Source organism: Ictalurus punctatus, chromosome 3 (assembly GCF_001660625.3).
Source record: "Ictalurus punctatus breed USDA103 chromosome 3, Coco_2.0, whole genome shotgun sequence".
Taxonomy (NCBI): domain Eukaryota; kingdom Metazoa; phylum Chordata; class Actinopteri; order Siluriformes; family Ictaluridae; genus Ictalurus; species Ictalurus punctatus.
The window spans coordinates 6,936,354-6,958,853 of NC_030418.2; the positions used below are offsets into that span (position 1 = coordinate 6,936,354).

The following is a 22,500-nucleotide window of genomic DNA, read 5'->3' on the forward strand; positions in this document are numbered from 1 at the left end:
AGCAACCAACTTCCTGTTTACACTTGTATGCGCATCCCCAGTGTGCATGAACGGTCATGTGACATGCGTATTCGGTCGTGTAGTGTGGACGGAGATCGTTTCTGAAACACAGCGGAAACGCCAGTGTGGACGAGGATCGTGTTCAAACGCACTAGTGCAAACAGGGCCTAAAACTGTGGCAGAGAGGACTTAACATGATATCACAGTAACCACAGTCAAGTCCACAGGTCCATCAAGGTTCTCATAAGATCAAAAGTAGCACGTGCACGGATGGCAAACAGCGCAATCTGTGTGGGGACACTTTTGCTAATCACGCAAAAAGCACCAGCAATCCAGAAAAAGCTGTGCAATCACCCGAAATCAGAGCCCATGGTTCTCATAAACACAGCAAGAGAACTGCTCAAAAGGCTAAATGTATGCACAGATGGATTAAAATGGAGAAAATGAAATCAAACATAATTTAGATGGAGGGGAAAAACACACAAAATGCACACAGCTGCTTTATCATCAGGCCCTACTCAGAAAAAGAACGATAATAATAAAGGAGGTCAATCACTAATAAATCTAAGCGATGATTTGCCAGCTGTAGTCAGAGATATAAAAGTTCAAATGTGTTAAATGTTTGTGTGAGAAGTGTAACAGACATCTTTCAATTACCTTGTCAAAGGGTTTCCACTAAAGTCTGCTACTTGAAGGGCTTTGCAATAGGAAATGTTTTCAGGAATCTCGATAATGTCTGCGGAAAACAGAACACAGAGGGGGAGAAAAAGTAGTTACAGTCGTAATAAGGGCAACCCAGTTACAGTACAACATTAGTTTACTATATAAATGTACTCAAGAATGCACAGCATCTTTCTGTAGCAGGGAGTGTACACTGATTCAGAAGCAGGTCAAAGTTCAATGCATTTTGCTAGAAATGTTTAACAAAAGCGCTTCGAGTCAGCCTCGGCACACGAGACATGAAACACGGAACGGACTCGAGGGAAACGGCCATTTAAGTTCATCTGAGCCGCCGCAAATTACGGCACGGCCTTGCCAAACATGGAGTCCAGGCTGTAAAAGCGCCGTATGAAACTTGAAAATAGTGTGCAGAAAGGGAGTAATTATCATCCCGGCCATGTTCCCAGCAGAGAGAGAAATAGTCTCAGTGATGTCAGTGCCACAGCTAATCTAAGAGAGCTTAAAATAAACAATAAAACAAAATAAAACAGAGAATATGCAAAAAAAAAAAAAAGAAAAAAAAAAATACACAGGGTGTGTGCAAGCAAGTGTGTGGGAACCGATTGTGAGGAAAAAGAGCTGATATTTAGAATAATAATGCCTCCAGTAAAGAAAAAAAAAAAATGAAAAAAAAGTCCTGAACAAAATAACAAGGAGCAGAATCGAGGTGTTATTGCTATAAAGATTTAGTATTTGAACTTTTTTAAACGTTAATGAGCCCATAGTGTTGTACAGTCTCGGCGTTATGCTGTCCGAAAAGTGTAATAAATAAATAAATAAATAAATAATTATTTTTTTAAAAACTGTCACTTTCTTATGAGTAGAAAACCGAGCTCATAATTCATCACAGTAATCCACCATGAGCTCATCTTCAAACGGAATTTTTTTTTTATATTTAATCCCACAGAACCCCGGCTAAAGCTGAAACGGCTTTATATTCAGTATGTATTTCCTTGCATAAGGATCTCTCCTTTGAATTATTCCACATTTTGAGTATAATAACCTGGAACTCAGATGAACGTAATGAGGGTAATGAAGCTACACAAAATAGCCCAAAATATTGATGTGGGACAAAAATATATATCGTTTACCAAATCATTTACAAATAAAAATAAATACATAAAAAAGCCACACACACACGCAAAACAAACAAAAAACAAAACAAAAAAAAAAAACAAAAAGTCGTGACTGCATGAGTATTCACACCAGAGAAGTGCCCATGAGGTCCAGCGTAACTCTGAGGGAGCTGGAGATATCAATAAGTTGGGCTTTATGGAGGAGTGCGAGCCTTATGAAAACACCCTTACGGAGTTGGAGACTCAGCAAACAAGGGAAAAAAGGTTCTCTGGTCTGATAAGACCAAAATTGAACTTTCTGACTAGCACAAAGCGCTATGTTTGGCTGAAACCCAACACTGCTCATCACTCGGAGAACACTCTCCCCACATTGAAGCGTGGGGGTGGTAGCATCATGTTGAGCTAGCCTTCTCCTCTTTGCTGCTTCATTGATTTATCCCCTCCTCTTGGTAGAGCCTTGGTTGTGCCATACTCTTTCCGTTTCTTTATAACAAATTTAATAATGCTCCATGGTATGTTCAAAGTTTGGGGCATTTTTTTTTGATTGATACTTTTCCTGTTTTTATACATACCTGGTCTTCATTATGCTGTTTGTTATGTATTGAGATCACGACATTTTAGTTGCACATAGGTGGACCCTTCAACTTCAACTATACATGTGACTTCTAATGGCAATAGAACTAATTTAGGGGTTTCACACCAAATTGGGTGAATACTTGTGAAATCACAAGTTTGTTTGTTTTTATCCAATACAAATAATAAAATACCTAGATTCTTTTCCACCTATATCAATATTATGACTATTTTGTGTAGGCTCAAGACATTCTATAATCCCAATTAAATCAAAGTTGTAACACTACAAAATGTGGCAAAATCCAAGGGGGTGAATATTTATGCAAGCCACAGTAAATGCTCACTAAATATACCATAACATTATAATGTGTTCTAGGACCTGCACAGCACGCTATAAGCAATGTAAAATATCTTTTGGGATTCATCAATAGAAAATAATACAAAATCATATTACTGCCATTACACATTATTATTACTACAAAGTCTTCTCAAGTATAAAGTATCCTCGTTAAAATGATTCCACATACAAGTACATTTCATTTCAAAAGACTTACATAAAAAGGAAATGTAGGGCTCCCAAGTGGCAAACAGAAAAGTGTTTGTCCTCTCAGTGAGTAAATGTAAATATGATGTAATGCGAGTTCATGTGATTTTCTAATCGTTTTTGCTCACAGCTACATTATTAAGGCCGATTCATGAAATCTGATAACGGGTGGTCGGTGAAGATGCGTTCGAGGCATATAAAAAGCCGAGGGCTGAGTGTTTATACATTTTCAGCCGTCCATATTTGTGTATTGATCAGCGTAACGTTCCTCATTGCAACACTACATGTATTACAGTGGATACAAGTCTACACACCCCTATGAATAATTGCAGAAAATGAAACTAAGATACAAATATTTTTCCACCATTAAAGTGATATAGCACCTAACTTAAGTGATAAACAAATAGTGGGGAAGGAAGAAAAGAAAAGAGGGGGGGGGGGCTTACACTAACCTGGTGCACAAAGGGCTTACAAAGCATGTAAGAAGATATAATTTAGGACAGGGATACAAATAATTTCCAAGATATTAGATGTACCATGAAAAAACTGGGAAAAATGGGGCAACACGGTGACATTTACAAGAACAGGATGTACCTCCAAAACTGACAAAAGGACAAGAAGAAACTTATCAGGGAAGCTTCCAAGAGGCCTACTGCAGGAAAATCTGGCAAGTACTGGTCACTTCCTGCATGACAACAATCTCTTGTGTTTTTCACATGGACAACGTAATAGGTTGGCAAGAAGGACGCACAACAACATCCAACCCACCTAAATTCTGTCAAACCATGTGGCAAATAGTGTCATGGTCTGGTGAGACCAAGGTAGAAGTTTCCATAAGAAATCTTTGGCACAAAAACAATACGACGCATCATCCAAAGATCACCATACCCAGGGTAAAGCATGGTGGTGGCAGCATCATCAGCTTATCTTCAGCTGGGACTGGGACTCTATTCAGGATAGAAGGAATCATGAACAGCTCCAAATAACAATTTATTTCGGCACAAAACCTGCAGGTATCCGTCAGACATCTGAAGATGAAGAAAAGCTTCACTTTTTTTTTTATATCCACTGTAAATGCTAAGCTAACCAAAGAATATTCCACTGAAAGTGCATGAACTCAAAGGAGGAAAGGAGAAATCAGGTTCGCTTACCATTGCGCGAGACATCAAGCTCTACAAGCTGCATGAAGTTGGCTATCTCAGGAGGAAGTCTCTGGATCTCGTTGTCGCTCAGTCCCAGCTTCCTTAACTTCACCAGCTGGAAGAATTGCTGAAAAATAGCAAGCAAATGTTGAGTCTCCATTTTAAAGTAGGACAATTTTTACGAGTAATGAACTCCAATAAATCCTATTCCTCTACTCCACAAAGGTCAAAGCCATGAGCGATGTTTCCGTATGTACAGTTCTCAATTTCTAAGTCAATTTCCAAGAAGCAGGCAACACATCCCTTTACAAAAGCGCCTGTATAAAAAAAAAATCCTTTCAATCTTAAAATAGCTTTTGCAGAGACTCAAACACACTAATCATGCGTTTGAAAATTCACAGTCTCGAGTATGGTGCACAGAAAATAGTAGGCAAATTTCTTTGAAATCTCCTTAAAAACAAATTCAAAAATGATCATTAAAAGATGCTGAAAATTCCACTGAACACATCAACTAATCAGCTAATCATCACCCTCGGCAAACGAGCAGCACAAACATCAAGCTATTCAAATTCTGCAATGTCACACAGAGCTGTAACAGTCAGTGAGTCGGCGAAGCATGAAACAATCCAAAAATGTCTGTAGACAGGCCATGATCGATTCTTTTCCCAAAAAGAACAGTTGAGCAATTAAGATTGCCCAGTGGCCTGGCAAAAACAGCTCCGTGTGCCCGTCCACCGCTGATGTAATCAGCCATTTAACGCTTTATCTGCCCTACTTCTACAATTTCTCCATGGTGGCTTTCATCACAATTGCAGTCTTATCCACGATTACAGGAACTATACAGATACATCACCTGGCTTCTGTTTGAATGGACGTGAACTGCAGCCTTACAGGAAGTGTGTAACAAAATCTTACAAAGCCATCCAGATACCGACCTGTAGAAACACGTAGTCCAGACTTTCATTCAAAAATAAAGTGCATTATTCTTCATAACGCAAAGTGCCTCGATGCCTTAATAAAAACTCAAAATTAGCAATAACAGCCTTTTTTTTTTGTGTGTGTGTGCTCCAGCATCAACCCTTGACAGTTCTTCCTGTTTGTCAGTATATACATAATAGGGTAGATAAATAAGATATATTATTAAAGTTGTTATATAGCCTGTCATATTGTGTTCAATTCCCACCACAAACAAACTTTAATTCACAACCTGAGAAAGCATTCAATTTGTTTTTCAGGCTATCTATGATTCTCCATGCTCTCCAGGAAAACTCTGGTCGTCAGAGGCTACGTACACTTTCAAAGGAAATCATTAAATGCTACTGAATGCCAAAGATTCAAAAATAACTGTCGCTCTTAACACGAGTATGCTGTCTAATTGTGCACGTCGGTACACGACAGACGATGTGTCTCTTCAAAATAGGCTCATCACAGACTATTATCATAAACGCAACTACAATGAGCAATTTTGTTGCTCCAACTGTTGATTTTATGCCACGTTTAGAATACAAGCGCCACAATAATGCCCATGCAAAGGCATTCATCAACAAAGAACAGAATCAATTTCATTTGTCTTTTAAGTACTATTCAGAGGAGATACGTCTGTTAATGTCTGCTGCTGGAGGATGTGTGTAGAAATTATGACTGAACGTGTTATCCTTTATTATAAGCACTTGGTTCCCAAACGTGCCAAAAATGTCACGTATATTTAATTGTTGTCCATTTTAAACTCGGACAATACTTCAATTTGCAGGGGGGACAAAGCACACAACTTCTTTTCAAGATATAATTAAGCATTGCGCTGAATTACACTGAGATAGGACTAAGCACTCACAAAGTGGTAGGGGGCCTCCGTTTGCTTTCGAAACGGCCTCAATTCTTCATGGCATGGATTCCGCAAGATTCCTTTGAGATTCTGGTCCATGTTGGCATGAATGCATCACAGAAGTCCTGCAGGTTTTTCAGGTGCACTTTCATGCTGTGAATCTCCCGGTTCTACCACATCCCAAAGGTGTTCTATTGGATTCAGATCCAGTGACTGGGAAGGCCACTGAAGAACACTGAACTCATTGTCATGTTCATGAAACCAGTTTGAGATGACTTTTGCTTTTTGGCATGGAGCATCATCATGCTATAAGTAGCCATGAGAAGAAGGGCAAATTGTGACCATGAAGGGATGCACATGGTCAGCGACAATACTCAAATAGGCTGTGGCATTCAAGCGATGATTGATTAACACCACCTCCACCAGCTTGGACTGTTGACACAAGCAGGTTGGGTCCATTTTTACTCTGTTTTTTCTTTATTGCACCATTCTGAGTAAATTCTAGAGACTATTGTGCGTGAAAATCCCAGGAGATCAGCAGTTACAGAAATACTCAAACCAGCCCATCTGGAACCAACCATTATGCCGCAGTCAAAATCCGTGAGGTCACATTGCTCACCATTCTGATGGTTGATGCGACCGTTACATGAAGCTGCTGGCCCGTATCTGCAGGATGTTATGCAGTGCACTGCTGCCACAAGATTGGCTGATTAGGTAAAAGCTGAATGAGTAGGTGCGCAGGTGTTCCTAATAAAGTGGTCAATTAGTGTACGCTGAGATTATAAAAGCAAGACATGCGAGAGATATACACATTAAGAATTTAAGTGTACCCAATTGTGCAAATAGCACTCTGGGGATTAGATGGCACATTTCATATATTTGGTATTTTATACTTCTGAATACCTGCAATCGTTTTAGCTGAATAGTGCAGTTAAAGTTCCTCGCACCAACCAAAAATACATCACGGGTGCGTTTCGACAGCAGCCAACAGCAACGCCTGAAAAGAAGCTTGATGTATGCAGTCCTTAGCCGTCATGGCGTGCTGTTATTAGAAGAGTATTCTGAGCCTGTCTTCCACTCACGAATCGAATGCTAATTTATGCTAATTCTTTTTTTTTTAACCGTACCAGAGGCTGAGGAGAGGAAATTCAAGACAGATTGTGGATGAAAAGGTGATGAGGTTCCAGCATGGTTCCTTGTTATTCTTTTTTATCCAAGACCAGCAATGACTCAAAGCTGAATTAAAAGGAAACACCTGAAGAGTCCTTTAACGATGAATGTGCTGCGAGCACTCACACTGCTATCAAACTTATACAGAACATGGACACGTGATTACAATGCACAGCCAGGCCTGTCACTAAAAAATAATAAATAAATAATACATCTCAAATGCAATCTAGCTTGGAGGAAGGAAAAAAAAAAAAAGAAAAAAAAACTATTTTAGTTCCTTATCAGGGTCACGCCCATGTCACAAATCAGAGGCGCAGATAAGCCTAGCAACAACTAAGAAGAGCTCTGATAGACACAACAACACTGCTAAACAGAGCTCCCAGCTGGCTCTGGCTCTTTAGTTGGGAGGCTAACATTTGCTTGCTTAGGTTCACTTAGCTATGGGGACACATTTCAAATTTGAATTTCAGATTTAGATCTGGATTTCTGTAAAGCTGATTTTGTGCCTATAGGGCGGTGGTAGCTCAGTGGTTAAGGTGTTGGTCTACTGCTTAGAAGATCGTGAGTTTACAATCCAGAACCGCCAATCTGCCATTGTTGGGCTCTTGAGCAAGGACCTTAACCCTCAATTGCTTAGATGTATGAATAAGTCGCTCTGGATAAAAGCGTCTGCCAAATACCATAAATGTAATGCAATGCATGTCCGGTGTTAAAAGCGCTTTATAAATAAAATTTAATGGTTTGGAGTTCAAGATAACAGCTCTGAGTCTTCTCCTATAATGCCTGATGAGGTTGGAGAATACATGGCAAGGAATCTGAGACCCTTCCTCCATACACAATCTCTCCAGATCCTTCACATTTCGAAGGACAGTCAGGGGACTGGGATGGCCATGGCAGGATCTTGATTTTGTTGTCAGTGAACCATTTTTGTGTTGATTTTGATGTATGTTTGGGATCATTGTCCTGCTGGAAGAACAAACCATGGCCCATTTTAAGCTTTCTGGCAGAGGCAGTCAGGTTTTCACTTAATATCTGTGGATATTTGATAGAGTCCATGATGCCATGTATCCTAACAAAATGTCCAGGACAAATCAATCATCTATATTTTATTGCTCTGCATTTTAAACTCGGCCAATACATGTAGTGTGTCCCAAATGACATACTATAAACTATACACTTATACTATGCACCATACACTCTGTTGTCTAGTGTATGAATTTTAGAAGGGTAGTATTGTCTCAAATGGCAAACTTACGGTATTGTACTAATCAGAAATATATGCTTTTTCCTGGTCGAGTGCAAATTACGTCAAACAGATAATTGGTACATTTTACTGTTCAAATTAATGTTTCCTTTCATGCCCAACAAGACCTCAGTTGCAGTCATATGGAGGCATAATCGTCTCCGCAGACGGATTTTGCTTGCACAATTTAAAATCAACTTAGTAAGTTGTGGTTGTGGCTATGGCTGTTGACAATGTAAACATCTTTTTTTTTTTATTCCTTCAGCACCTGAGCCTGAGCTGTGTAACCCTTCCCAGACTGATGTATTTCAATCACCTTCTTCCTCATCATCTCTGGAATTTCTTTCAGTTTTGGCATAGTGTGTTACTGGGTAAGACCTTTTAACCAACTTCATGCTGTTGAAAAAGTTCTATTTAAGTTTTGATCCGATTAAACAGGGTTTGCAGTAATCAGGCCTGGTTGCGTCTAGTCCAGCTGAACCCCATTATGAATGCGGTTCCATAGATTTGGGGAATTACTCACTACGGGGGGAAATACATTTTCACACAGGCGCAAATGGTATTGGATAACTTTTGTAGTTCCATAAATAACTATCATTTAAAAACTGTATTTTGTGTTTATTCAAACTTTTATTTTATCTTGGATTTTGTTTTCATTTCTGAAACAATTTAGTGAGACATACACAAAAACAGAAAGAAAAAAAAAAACATACATTTTCACACCTCTGTACACTCGCCATTCTGGCACAAATCTCAAACTTTTGAAAATGCTGACCTGATTGTCATGTGATCTCCACAACTGTAAGATAGCGGAAGCCACCGTGATGTTGCTTTCTGCATGAGTTATTTTAATTTCATCTTAAATGTAAAACATACTAATTTGCAGACTTAACTAAACTTGCAGGTTTATGTTGTCAAATCAAACAAAAATGCCAAAAATGCTGTCAAGGTCATGGGTCAAACACCCAGTGCACATGTAGTTTTCTGTCCTCTTTCGTGTTTTCTTTTTTTGTCCACATGGACAGGAACCACTTGGGGAAACAGACTGAAAACTAGTTTGGCCAAAATATAAAAATAGTGTTTTTAAAACGATCCATGTTAGTGTGGATCATGCTTATGACTACGTTTACATGAACAGCAACAATCTAATTATTGATCTTATTGTGAATAAGGCAATACTCTAATTAAGGTGTTTACATGAGTTGCTTTTAGAATACTCCTTTCATGTTCCCATTTAACATGTTATAGAACATAGTTTGATTAACGGTACACGTCATTACGTCACCACACCACGCTATCCGACGTTCCCTACAGAATTTCATGTATTGACATGAGGTTCGTCTTAGTTATGGTACCATATACAGTTTTGGGTGTGTTTATTTTTCATTGTACGAAAGATTCAAGTGCAGTTAATTATTTGTCATGCTATACGTGCAAATAGACGACTGCTTGAAGCTATGGGCTGCGTCCCAAACCACGTACTTACCTACTATATAGTAGCCGAGATACATGTATTTCGCCTGCTATAAAGCAGGTAAGTAAGTGGTTTCTGATGCAGCCGTGCTCTCTCGTTTGCCGTAAAACAGTTGAGCGCTGCCGTGTGTGTGTACGTGTAATGTCGCAAAATACGGTGAACAATCTCACACGAGGTTAATAGTGTGATTAAGGTGTGTACATGTCTGTAATACACGTCGATAATGCGACTAAAACAGGAATACTCCACAGGTCTTAATTCCATTTGTGTTTACTTCGAGTATGACTTTAGTCGGATTAAGGTCATAAAAAATTGCTGTTTACATGCTAGTTTCTTAATCAGAGTATTGTCTTAATCCGGTTAATACTGGATAATTTTTGTCCATGTGAACGTACTGTATGATAACTATACACACAGTAAACATCATCAGGCGGAGATTTAATTGTGTTTAAAAATTATTATTTTTTTTTTTTTAAATCTACTAAATACTAATATCAAACAGTAACCATATACAGATAATATTTGGTTATCTAGGGCCCAAGATTGCAAGAATTGATATTATTTAATCCTGTCCATACATCAATATATGCCGAGTAAGATAAGTACAGGATTCTCAGCGGTCAACATGTCTCATCCTTCTTTTTATTAAACCTTATGCCTGAAATACCTTTAAAATATACTTCAAAACAGGAAGGAGGCTTCTGAAGAAAAGCAATTTCAGATATATGACCCTGATGTGACCATGACCCTGTTCATTCACTGGTTAGAAGGAAACTCCATATAAATCCTACAACCATTCAAGCACTTGTCCTTGAGATTGCGTGCTAACTAGGGACGGGAGATGTAGACTTAAAACTATATCACTATATTACATGCTGTTTTTTTTTACTGCAACGATATAAATGATGATTTGAAAATAGTAACAATATCTTCTGGCTTTCCTCATATTCTGGTCAGTATTTTTGCTTGAAGTGGTGCAGCAAATTTGATGCATTTCCACCCTTTGTTGATTCGGTTTTGTGACACTCTTTACAAATCACTGATCGATTCGCATCTGATCTTCATCCGAACCACTACCATGTTAAGGAGGAAGCTCCGTCTTTGGCGATTAATTCTTATTCCTCATCTACATTTTTATGGCATTTGGCAGACACCTTTATCCAGAGCGACTTATCTCATTTATACAATGACCAATTGAGGGTTAAGGGCGTTGCCCAAGGGTCCAACAGTGGTAGCATGGCAGTGCTGGGGCTTGAACTCCTGACCTTCTGATCATTAACCCAGTGCCTTTAACCACTGAGCCACCAATGCCCCGGGTTAGGGTTAGTGTTAAGGGTTTAGGGTTTGAACTCCACACACGTTGCGACATGTAAACATGTCACTAACCATATTGTCAATATCGAGATCACAAATTCTTATTGTGGGTTGGATTGATGATGAGACAGCCCTAGTGCTAAAGAGAATCGTTGTATAAGACAGACATGGGGTAAAAACATAGATAGCACACACACACACACACACACACACACACACACACACACACACACACACACACACACACACACCCCAAAAAAAAGGGGACTATGAGTTACTGAACATGACCAAGCAAGCTACATATCTGTGTGATAGAAATATTTTGCTTTTCAATAGCTTTTAACATTTGCCCTTGATCTTGTTTGGATCGATTCCAAAATCTAATCAGTTTTTCGGCTGGTTAAAAAAGATCATTCCATATAAACCCTACAAACATACAACCACTCGTTCTTCAGATATACCTGGTGGCTTAGGCAGAATAATTGAAAGTTATTCACTCTTGTTGCACAAAACACCTTTATATTTAGACATCTCCTATCTAAGCAGAAGACATTACTCTTTTTCAGAATTGCAGCCGTATCAGCACGATCCTGGACACGCCTCCAGCACTTCCTGTGCAAGAACAGTCAACATACAACCAGGTGACTGTGCGTGTGTGTGTAAGATATTTGGCCTCCAGAACTGCTCCAATAAGCCTCGACACCATTCTTCCCACAGCGTAACAGAAACCACCAGTTTTTCCCTTTTCAATGTGCCGTCTGCCTGTACGGTACAATATGCAGCATAATAAAGACAAACTGAGAACATCACGGCCTTGGTTTTAAAATAAATAAATACATAAATCAGCTCACCTTCTGTGTAACTAAATCCCATCATGCATCACTGGTCTGTGTTTTGAAAATCGTTGTGATGAGTGTCAGACAAAAATCTCACTTGTCCAGTTCCTCAAGCTCAGCCTGCAAGCTGTAAAGTCTCCTGAGAGACACCACATCATACCATACCAACAGCAACATCAACAGCAACAGGTAGATCACACTGAACTCATGGTCTTATGACTGGAACCTTCTGCCCCAGATCTTAAAATTCTAATAAAAACACGCACATTTCTATTACACTGCAGAAGATTAGCATGTATTTACTTCTCTGTGGAAGAGCTCTGGAACCTGACTGAGCCCTGTTTGTGATTGACACAGCAGCTCAGCAGTACAGCAAACACAACAACTGTTTGTGGATGACAAGTCAATTTACAAGGAGTAAACAAAAACTAGCTTTTTTCCGTGTCTGTTTTTTTTTTTTTTTTTTAAAGCTTTAAGTATACTGCTAAATAAACACATTAACAGACAGCAGAGTTTGCAAGTTAGCATATTAGAAGGCCATTCCAAATGGAAGCTAGAAAAACTAGAAGCTCTTGCTTATACAGTATGGTACACTGGCATGATCTGCCTTTTTAGCTGTAGAGCTGCAGCAACTAATCCATAAAATCGATACTAATCGATTATGAAAATCGTTGTCAACAAATCTCATTATCGATTAGTTGGTCTGCACGTGGCAAGGAGTAAATACATTTAATCAGGTAATATTGTCTCAAATGGAAAACTAGTGGTTTTTTACTAACCGGAAGTATAAGCCGCTTCCTAGTCAGTGGCGCATGACGTCATACGCACGTAACGCGACCCCGCTAGCTTTAGCAGATACCCAGAGTCACCGACAATGACTTACTTCACTTTACTCTTTATATACTTTAGTTTATTTTATATACACAAGTATTTATGCATCATTTTTATGGATGCACAAAAAACACTGAATTAAACTACAGTCCTGAATGAATAATATATATTCTGGTGTGTGTGTTTGTGGATTTTATTATAAATAAACAAAACAAAAAAAAAGGTACTGAAAGCCTCTCATCCAATTAATCGAAAAAATAACCAGCCAACTAATCGATTATGAAAATCTCTATAAGGCCATGTGTTTCCAGTTATATCTGAATCAAATCATTCTGAATGTATGAGGTAACAAGCAGAACTCGACCGGGATGCCTCCGCAATAAACAGGTCTATTGCATCCTGATTGCGTGATCTACCCTTAAAATATACATTAAACAGGATGGAAGCTAAGATTTGACCTTGCTATGGCCGTGACCCTGTTTTGGATCAATTCCAGAATCTATTCAGTTCATCCACCGGTTCCAATGATGATTCCATACAAATCCTACACACGTTCATCCACTCGTTCTAAAGAGATAATGCTTATAAGAATCTAAGACAGATGGATGGATGGATAAACAAACCCAAAAACAAACCTTTCCAATACTAAAGTACTGGAGCCTGACCAACATATGAAATCAGTAATGCTGGTCCAGGTTATAAATCAAGTTATGAATCTGTGTGTGTAAGGACGCTTTCATCAATCACTGAAACCACTCAGGAACGTTTGGCACTACACCACGATAAACACTTAACCCAGACATCCATCTTTTTGCTTTCAGCTCTTTTTCATCTAACCCATATTATACGTATAGTGAAAAGTGACACTAGGCCTAAAATGTGGTTTAGAAAAGACAAACTCTTCAGCATAAGTGAACAGTTAAATGCATCATATCCTGTTTATGTAGACATAATGTGTGTTTATCACTTGTCAAATGTTTACTTATTTAGTCTAGATGTGCCATGTCGCTGAGGCAGGCAGTCAATGATCCACACACTTAAGCAGGTATGGACGAATCAGTAGCCCGAGTGCCCACCACAAGCACATTTCATGTCCGAGGTAGTTTTATATTTGTAGTTCCCCAGCAGACAAGTATGTTCAAAAACCCCACAAGGCACCAAGAAAATTCATGTTTTCATTTGGTATGTAGCAGTGTTAAACCTCAACGTGATTCACGGTGGTGATAGGGTAAATATAACAACACAACACATGCTACATTAACTATAACACGTGCTACAATACATGCAGTCAGCTTGCAGTTTCATACGGAGAAAAAAAGGATATCTTTTAGGTGTGATGTGTGGACAGAACACCAAAACTCAAAGCCAAAACAATGGACACTGACATGATGCAAACCTGATGTGGCCTTTTAGACACTTTGTTAAGAGTAGAATAATCATTACACATTCATTTCACTTCGTCTGTATTGACTAGCGAAATAACTCGTCATACATTATTACATTATGTTATTTACCAGTTTTAATCCTAGTCGATTAAGTTTCCAGGCAACCAAAACGAGGCATTTGGGCTTTCACTTATAATAAATTTCTGATGTATAAATGTGTGAAAGTGTGCAGTGGAATGTGTAACAAGTGTTAAATTAATAGCCAGTTAACTTTAACAGCACAGCAGAGTCCGACAATAAATCGATAACATATCAGAGTTTAAAAGACATCAATATCAGGTGAACACAGAGACTCAAGGGCATAAACGAGAAAAACAGGCCGAAAGGATGAATATCGAGAGAATGACGAAGAATAATGCCCATTAGCAAATAAGATATTTATTACTGACAATATAATCAGTCTTCTCTTTGCTAGAGGCCATACCACTGGTGCATACTGTGATTTTAAACACAATTCACAGCATGTAGAAAGTGAGAGGGAGAGGACTGAACAGGTTTATATGGAGGAGTTTATGCTCCACAAATGAAAAGGAAGTAGACATGGAGTATTAATACCACAGCAGGTCAGATGGGGTCATGTTTTAATGCACGTCATGCAGAGATGGTGTGAATGTAAAAGGGTCCAAATATAAAATCGTTCACACGTCTTAAATCATTTTAGCGTGTATTAATGTGCAATGGGCACAAATCACTGACTAGCTGACAAAACTTTACCAAATCTGGTATTATTTACTTGAAGGGATTTTTTTCCTCCCTAGTTTGGTCTTGCCAATTTACACCCACTAGCTACCTCCAAAATATATGAAGCCAACCTCCACTAACGCATCTGGAGGAAAGCTGCCCTCTTTCGCATACATCGTGAGCTCACAGAGACCCACGATTGGTTAGTGCTTCTGTGAAAGATGGAGGAGAGAGAGTATAACATCCCTCCCAGTTTTGCACTTTAGACTCCCAGAGAACTTGCGTACTGTCACACCATTCGAAAAGCTTTACTTACTTTTACTTCAATGTTTTATTCATTATATATAGTGTTCCTTGCATGACACATCAAGTGATTTATATTTTTAAATTTTAGTTTTTTGTTCTTGTTAGTTGCAAATAAAATAATTCAGTCTGTTGTATTTAGTGTATAGGGTGAAGTAGCCTGTTTACAGTAAGGTGACATACAGCTATAAAATGCAGATTGCAAGAAACATGACGGGACCTTTATAAAAACACAAACGTGGCGCTTTGTCATTCCTGCCCTCTTTGCTGTTGGGTTGTTTACACTGCTGGTAAATGGCACCGCCAATCATTTTCCAATGACACTCCCAAACAATTGACCTTTTTGTAGCTTGTACATATGAATAAAGTGTACTTTTAAAAAATATATATATACATATACCTTTGGTAAATATGAGCAAAGAAGGATGTGAAAGATTGTCTTTATTGTTTAACCTTTTGATTAGAGCTGCAACAACTAATCGATAAAATTGATAATAATCGATTATGAAAATCGTTGTCAACGAATCTCATTATCGATTAATTGGTCTGCATGCGGCACGGGTTACGTTTACTCACTGCGTTACTCCGAAAACACGCATAAGAGAGTAAATACTGAAGTTGTGTCCCAAATGACGTACTATACATTTACACTATGCACTGTGTACTCTACCGTCTAGTGTATGAATTTTAGAAAGGTAGTTTCGTCTCAAATGAAACACTAGCGTTTTTTACCAACCGGAAGTATAAGCCACTTCATAGTTGATGGCGGATGATGTCACACGCACGTAACGTGACGCCGCTAGCTTTAGCCTAATACCCAGAGTCAACGACAATGATGTTCTTCAGTTTACTGTTTATGTCAGAGTTACCTTTCATAAAAAGTCATGCATAAAAACTATTATATAATATAAATTTATATTCATTTATTTTATACCTAAGTATTTATGCATTATTTTTATGGATGCAAAAAATGCACCGAATTAAACTACAGTCCTAAATGAATAATATATATTCTGGTGTGTGTGTGTGTGTGTGTGTGTGTGTGTGTGTGTGTGTGTGTGTGTGTGTGTGTGTGTGTGTGTGTGTGTTGGGCTCTTTTTTAAATATAGTCTTATATAATGGGACAAGCAGTTTTGTAAAGTTTTAGTCTGAAGTTTATATTTGTAACACTAAGTTTGTGGATTTTAATCGATTATGAAAATAATCGTTAGTTGCAGCCCTACTTTTTGTTTAAAAAAATTCAGAAAAATACTCTGCTCTCAAGGATATCAAACAACTGCAAACAAAAGACAGGTTTATCAAAATATTTTATTTATAAAAATATTCTTTGTTAAATATAGGTGTGCAACAATTATTGCCACCCTTTTAGTCAATACTTTGTGCTACCTCCCTTTGCCAAGATAACAGTTCTGAGTCTTCTCCTATAATGCCTGATGAGGTTGGAGAATACATGGCAAGGGATCTGAGATCATTCCTCCATACAGAATCTCTCTAGATCCTTCAAATTTTGAGCTCCACGCTGGTGAACTCTCCTCTTCAGTTCACCACACAGGTTTTCTATGGGTTTCAAGTCAGGGGACTGGGATGGCCATGGCAGGACCTTGATTTTGATGTATGTTTTGGATCATTGTCCTACTGGAAGATCCAGCCACGGCCCATCTTAATCTTTCTGGCAGAGGCAGTCAGGTTTTCACTTAATATCTGTGGATATTTGATAGAGTCCATGATGCCATGTATCCTAACAAATTGTCCAGGACAAATCAATCATCTATATTTTATTGCTCTGCATTTTAAACTCGGCCAATATATGTAGTGTGTCCCAAATGACATACTATAAACTATACACTTATACTATGCACCATACACTCTGTTGTCTAGTGTATGAAATTTAGAAGGGTAGTATTGTCTCAAATGGCAAACTTACGGTATTGTACTAATCAGAAATATATGCTTTTTCCTGGTCGAGTGCAAATTACGTCAGACAGATAAAAATAAATTGGTACATTTTACTGTTCATGTTAATAACAAGACCTCAGTCACCGTCATACGGAGGCGTAATCGTCCATGATGCCATGAATCCTAACAAAATGCCCAGGTCCTCAGGCAGATAAACAGCCCCAAAACATTAAAGATCCACCAACATATTTACCCGTGGGCATGAGGTACTTTTCCATATGGCTACCTCTCTGTGTGTGCCAAAACCACCTCTGGTGTTTATTGCCAAAAAGCTCCATTTTGGTTTTATCTGACCATAGAATCCGATCCCATCCCATTTGAAGTTCCAGTAGTGTCTGTCATACTGAAGACGCTTGAATTTGTTTTTTGATGAGAGTAGAGGCTTTTTTTTCTTGAAACACTTCCACATAACTTGTGGTGATGTAGGTGAAGTTGTAGTTGTAGTTTGGATTGTAGTTCTGATTGTAGTTTTGGAGACTTTCTGACCCCAAGATGCAACTAACTTCTAATTCACAATTCTCCAGCTGTGATCCTTGGAGATTTTTTGGCCACTCGAACCGTCCTCTTCACAGTGCGTTGAGACAATATAAACACATGTCCAATTCCAGGTTGATTCATAACATTTCCAGTTGACTGGAACTTCTTAATTATTTCCCTGATGGTGCAAATGGGCATTTTCAATGCTTGTGCTATTTTCTTATAGCCACTTCCCATTTTGTGAAGCTCAACAACCTTTTGCCACACATCACATCTGTATTCCTTGGTATTAACCATTGTTATGAATAACTAACGGAATTTGGCCTGTGTTACCTTATAATTACACACACACAAAGGCTTTAATTATTCCATCCCTTCTTGCAATATTAGCCATGTGTTTTATTGCAGAAAGTGAAGAAATCAGTCCACAATTGTTACTTTAAATCAAGTCTTTAAAATCTTCAGAAAATTGACAGGCCTTAAAAAGAATAGGCTACCTCTCTGCTATGTGCCACTCCTGTTTGCTCTCCAAACAGCTAAACAATTTCATTAACTTAAATCAAACACCTAACAGCAGTCTGTAAAACGAGGCACAAAGAATAACAGCAAGTCGATTCAGGAATGGCAAGCAAGCATTTCATCGTATCTATATGTGCCACATTAACCTGCATTCTGAAGTCAACTTTAAAGTTCGGTCATGTAACCAAATCATATGACGTACAATGTGATTACATGTTTTACCCAAGTGCAGGTTTTTATTGTTTAGAAGAACTGTATTAAAGCTTATTTAAGTTGTTTCAATCTTGTATATGAAGGCAAAGATGAAAAGGACGGGGGGGAGGGGGGGGGGGGCTTCCAGTTTTTCTCAAATGTTTCAATATTCTATAAGCAAAAAAAAAAAAGTAACAAAAAGAACATTCAACTAATAAATGAAAAATAGCAGTCGAATACAAATAGATGATCATCAGCTCCGTTTCGAAACTGCTACGATGTGATTTGTACTTAGCTACCCATTAGCCTGACAGCCAGTGCCTGCATGAAATTTGAACTATTTCTGGACCATCCATTTGGCACGCTGCACTTTCCACATTCTCACATTTTGCATTTGTTGAACAGGTTCTCTCCACTCCCCCTGACCCCCCTCATACTTTTCAGACTTCAAACCATAGTCCTTATCTCAGGGAACTTTTTTGTTTTGTTTTAGACCACATTCCCTCTGTTAAGCTCAGTTTTTGTGTAATTTTGTATTCTGTTCTTGTACATTTCCTGCCATAGGATGTGGGGAGTAAGGTGGGTTTCTAGTTTTTAAGAATTAATACCGCATATGCTTTCTTCTTAAGTATTTATGTTTAGGAATAATACATACAATTACAAATGTACAGCAGGAAAAAAAAAATTGTGCTGGGTTATCAAAATAAACTGCTGTATATTGTAAATGTGAATTACATTGACTTACAAATAATGTGAAATTTCACGTGTCATTATGTAAAACTCATGAATATTTATAAATTGAAGCAGCAGCTCAAGTGAAAATGTCGCACATACAGCTTCAAGTCAGTCACTTTACGCAATCACGAATCCACAAACTAATTTTACCAAACTTCAGGTGTACTACTACATTTTAAAAACATTATTTAACTGGTTAAATATCCGATGAACAATACTAAACAGTATCCGAACTGTAAATTCTCCTAGCTAGCAGTTTAGCTAACTTCCCTTGTAAAGTGAAAATCCACTAATTACCCATCAAAACATGATTTCTTGTTCTCTTGTTTTGGGGTGTCTGTAATATTTATACCCAAGTGCAAACATTCGTTTCAAGTCAACTTGGAAAGCTGCTGTTGTTGGGCCTACCTCAGCTCTAGAAATCTAATTTATTTGATTTGTAAATCACTTTTAGCAACAGACATCTTCACAAAAATCCGGATGCAGATTTATAATTAGCTCCCTAATGAGTAAGGACACAATGGCAAGGATAAACTCCCTGAGACAACAAAACCTTGACAGGAACCAGACTCAAATGGGAACCTGTCCTCTTCTGGATGACACCGGATAGAGGGATTATAAATCATTACAGTATAAGGCTGTAGAACAGTAATAGTAAACAATGCTAAGTGTGTTGAAAAGATGTCTTGGGATAAGTCTTTATGATTACAGCAGCAGTTACTAGGTACAAATCTACAGCATCCAGGTGACATTATACACAAAACGGCAGCCAGGCCCATAAATATCCGGCCACTGAGAAAGTTATTTTCTATATTAGCTACATTACATATATACTACATATATTACTACAGTGTATTGGAATTGAAATTATATGATGAACATAAATTTGAGGGTATATAAATCCAAATCAAGTCAACAGAGTAGGAATTACAGCAATTTGTATATGCGATCCCGTCTTTTTAAAAGAACCAAAAGTTGGACGATTGGTTGCTTAGCTGTTCCATGGCATTCCCTCATTATTTCACTTACAAGTAATCAGATAAACCATCTAGAGTCGATTTCAAGCATTTGCCATTTGGAATCTGTTGCTGTTAACACTCAATATGAAACAGCTGTCAGTCCCAGTAAAGCAAGCCATCATTAGGCTGAAAAATCAAAACAAACTCAGAGGGATGGCAAAAAAACATTAGGTGTGGACAAATCAACTATTTGGTACATTATTAGCAAGCAAGCAAGAAAGAAAGAAAGCAAGAAAGAAAGAAACCCGTGAGCTCAGGAACACCAAAAGGCCCGGAAGACCACGGAAAACACAATTCGCCTCAAACAGCCAATGACAATTGTTTCCCTGGTGAAGAAAACCCCTTCACAACAGCTGGCCAGATCAGGAACACTCTCCTTGAGTTAAGAGTATCCTTGTCAAAGTCAACAATCAAGAGAAGACTTCACCAGAGTGAATACATGCTTAACGCAAGATGCAAACCATTGGAAACCGTCATCACTGGAACTATTTTAATTTACAATAATTTGGTAAAGTTATTAAATGTACTGAATACCTGTCACTGCCCTACATGCCAAATAATCTCAGCGTGAAGAGGAAACCCATTAAAAAGCCTGACACTAATTATAAAGCAAGGCTCATGCATTAAATGGTTAAAAGCAGGAATTCTTCACAGCACTATTTAAAAGCATAAGTGAGATGTACTTCCGCGAATTTTGGCTTACGTGTTTACACATGTAGGCGATCAAATAAGTAGCTGCTCAAGTTTGTTCATTTAACCATCAACCCTATAAAAAAAAAAAAAAAAACAACGTTGTTCTGAGTTGTTTTGGAAAAAAAAACTTGATAACACCTAGGTTGCAGTTCTTGTTTTGAAACAACGGTATTATAGCAACGGTCCTGTGATCAGGCTACTCACAGTGGATTTCCAGTGATTCTATTTGCTTTAGTTTGTTTTGTTAAGCAACAGGACTTATTCGCTGGTTTGGAAATATAAAAATGGAAATGATGGATAACACAACCATTGTTGCCTTGCTCTTTCTCAAGGAACTGTATACTATTGGCATGTTATGGGGAGAGGTTCCAAGAAATCTAGATCTACAGATTTACATTTTTATATTGTCAAAGCCGATTGAATATACCCAATTTAGTCAGTAAAATGAGGAATCAGTTACGGTCACATATTACCATATTCTCCTTCCCCGTTCAGTGACATTACTGAGACCTAAACACCACTGGAGATTAACTGGTTGATGAAGCTGAGCTGGGTCAAACTGTCCTCTAATTAGGCTGAACACATGTTTAGTCAAAGTGGAGCTCCAATACCACCATTTTAGTTAGAACTCTTCAACTTTCTGCTGATCAGAAAGACTCCCCAATTTATCTGATATCGGTTCAGTGAGCTGCTGTGGAATTTGATTACTTACATGTCAAGGAACACTGTAAGCAGCTCTTCTGGTCAATTTAACAGCTTTGCACAGTGCACTTGGCATCACTATTGCAACACACTTTAAGGGACATGAAATTATGAGCTTAGTCTTAAAGCCCTCCCATATAAAGTATTTTTGTTGTTCTGAGGCACAGCTGGGAGATTTCGATTTTTGGACAGTTACACCTTATCCATATTTGCAGGTGAGGTAGAGCCCCGCCATATATAACAGACATTTAAAATCCTCATTCACAAATCCATACATTTTCAATTCTGTTGAAATAATCAATTAGCCCTTTTGGGTGACCAACAATTTATTTAAAAACCCGATATTCCGTTGAATTGCTCACCTTTCTAGATGTTGTGTGGAACAGTGCTCACAGCCCCATTGAGCTCTGTAGTTATTATATCATAGTGGCCAAAATGGGAACTGCAGCAAGTGCTAATAAAGACCCATTGGGGACAGAACCATGCTGCCCCATGCTCGTTATATTTTCATTGAAAGAGGAACAGTGGACAGGACAGTTACAGAGTTGCCAGGGAAACAGTTTTACATAAACCTGGGCTAGTTTCAAAATATTCTGTTGCCACAAAAATGTTATCTGTTAGCACGTTGGAATTAAATCTAATAAATTGCCGCACAACAAAGGCAATGTGCAGACAGTGTGTCTATGATGTACAGAACTATTTCTACTTCAAAGATTTAAGCCGATTTAAGATAAAGCTGCTAGCACTTCAACCAAACACATCCCTTAGTTTGTTTAATCTAATATTATTGCCTACCAGCTTGTATAAGAAACAGGATTAACCAGTTGGAATCATGCATTTTTGCCATTTTCTGCCTGAAAGCTACTGACCGAGCTGCTACAATCTGAGCATACGGGTACCAAGCCCTCAGCTAATAATCCACTGCAGGTTTAGCTACTGCAGGAGGAGGGGGAAAAGTGCGTTTCTGGTTTTATAAGGTAGGCTGTCATTTTCCTTATTACAGCATGTTATTTCAATCATTTTCAGTGTAACT

General features: G+C 38.3%; 1 protein-coding gene across 2 annotated transcripts in view; it reads right to left on the reverse strand.

The window, feature by feature from the left end:
• lrrc1 (leucine rich repeat containing 1) overlaps positions 1–22,500 on the reverse strand; it is a 55,942-nt gene that overhangs the window by 29,297 nt on the left and 4,145 nt on the right. For both annotated transcript variants that reach the window (XM_047154365.2, XM_017464620.3), the window contains exons 2-3: positions 4,065–4,182; positions 658–736 (exon numbers count right to left, since the gene is read on the reverse strand). In XM_047154365.2, coding sequence (XP_047010321.1) covers positions 658–736; positions 4,065–4,182 — 197 coding nt within the window. The remainder of the gene's footprint in view (positions 1–657; positions 737–4,064; positions 4,183–22,500) is intronic.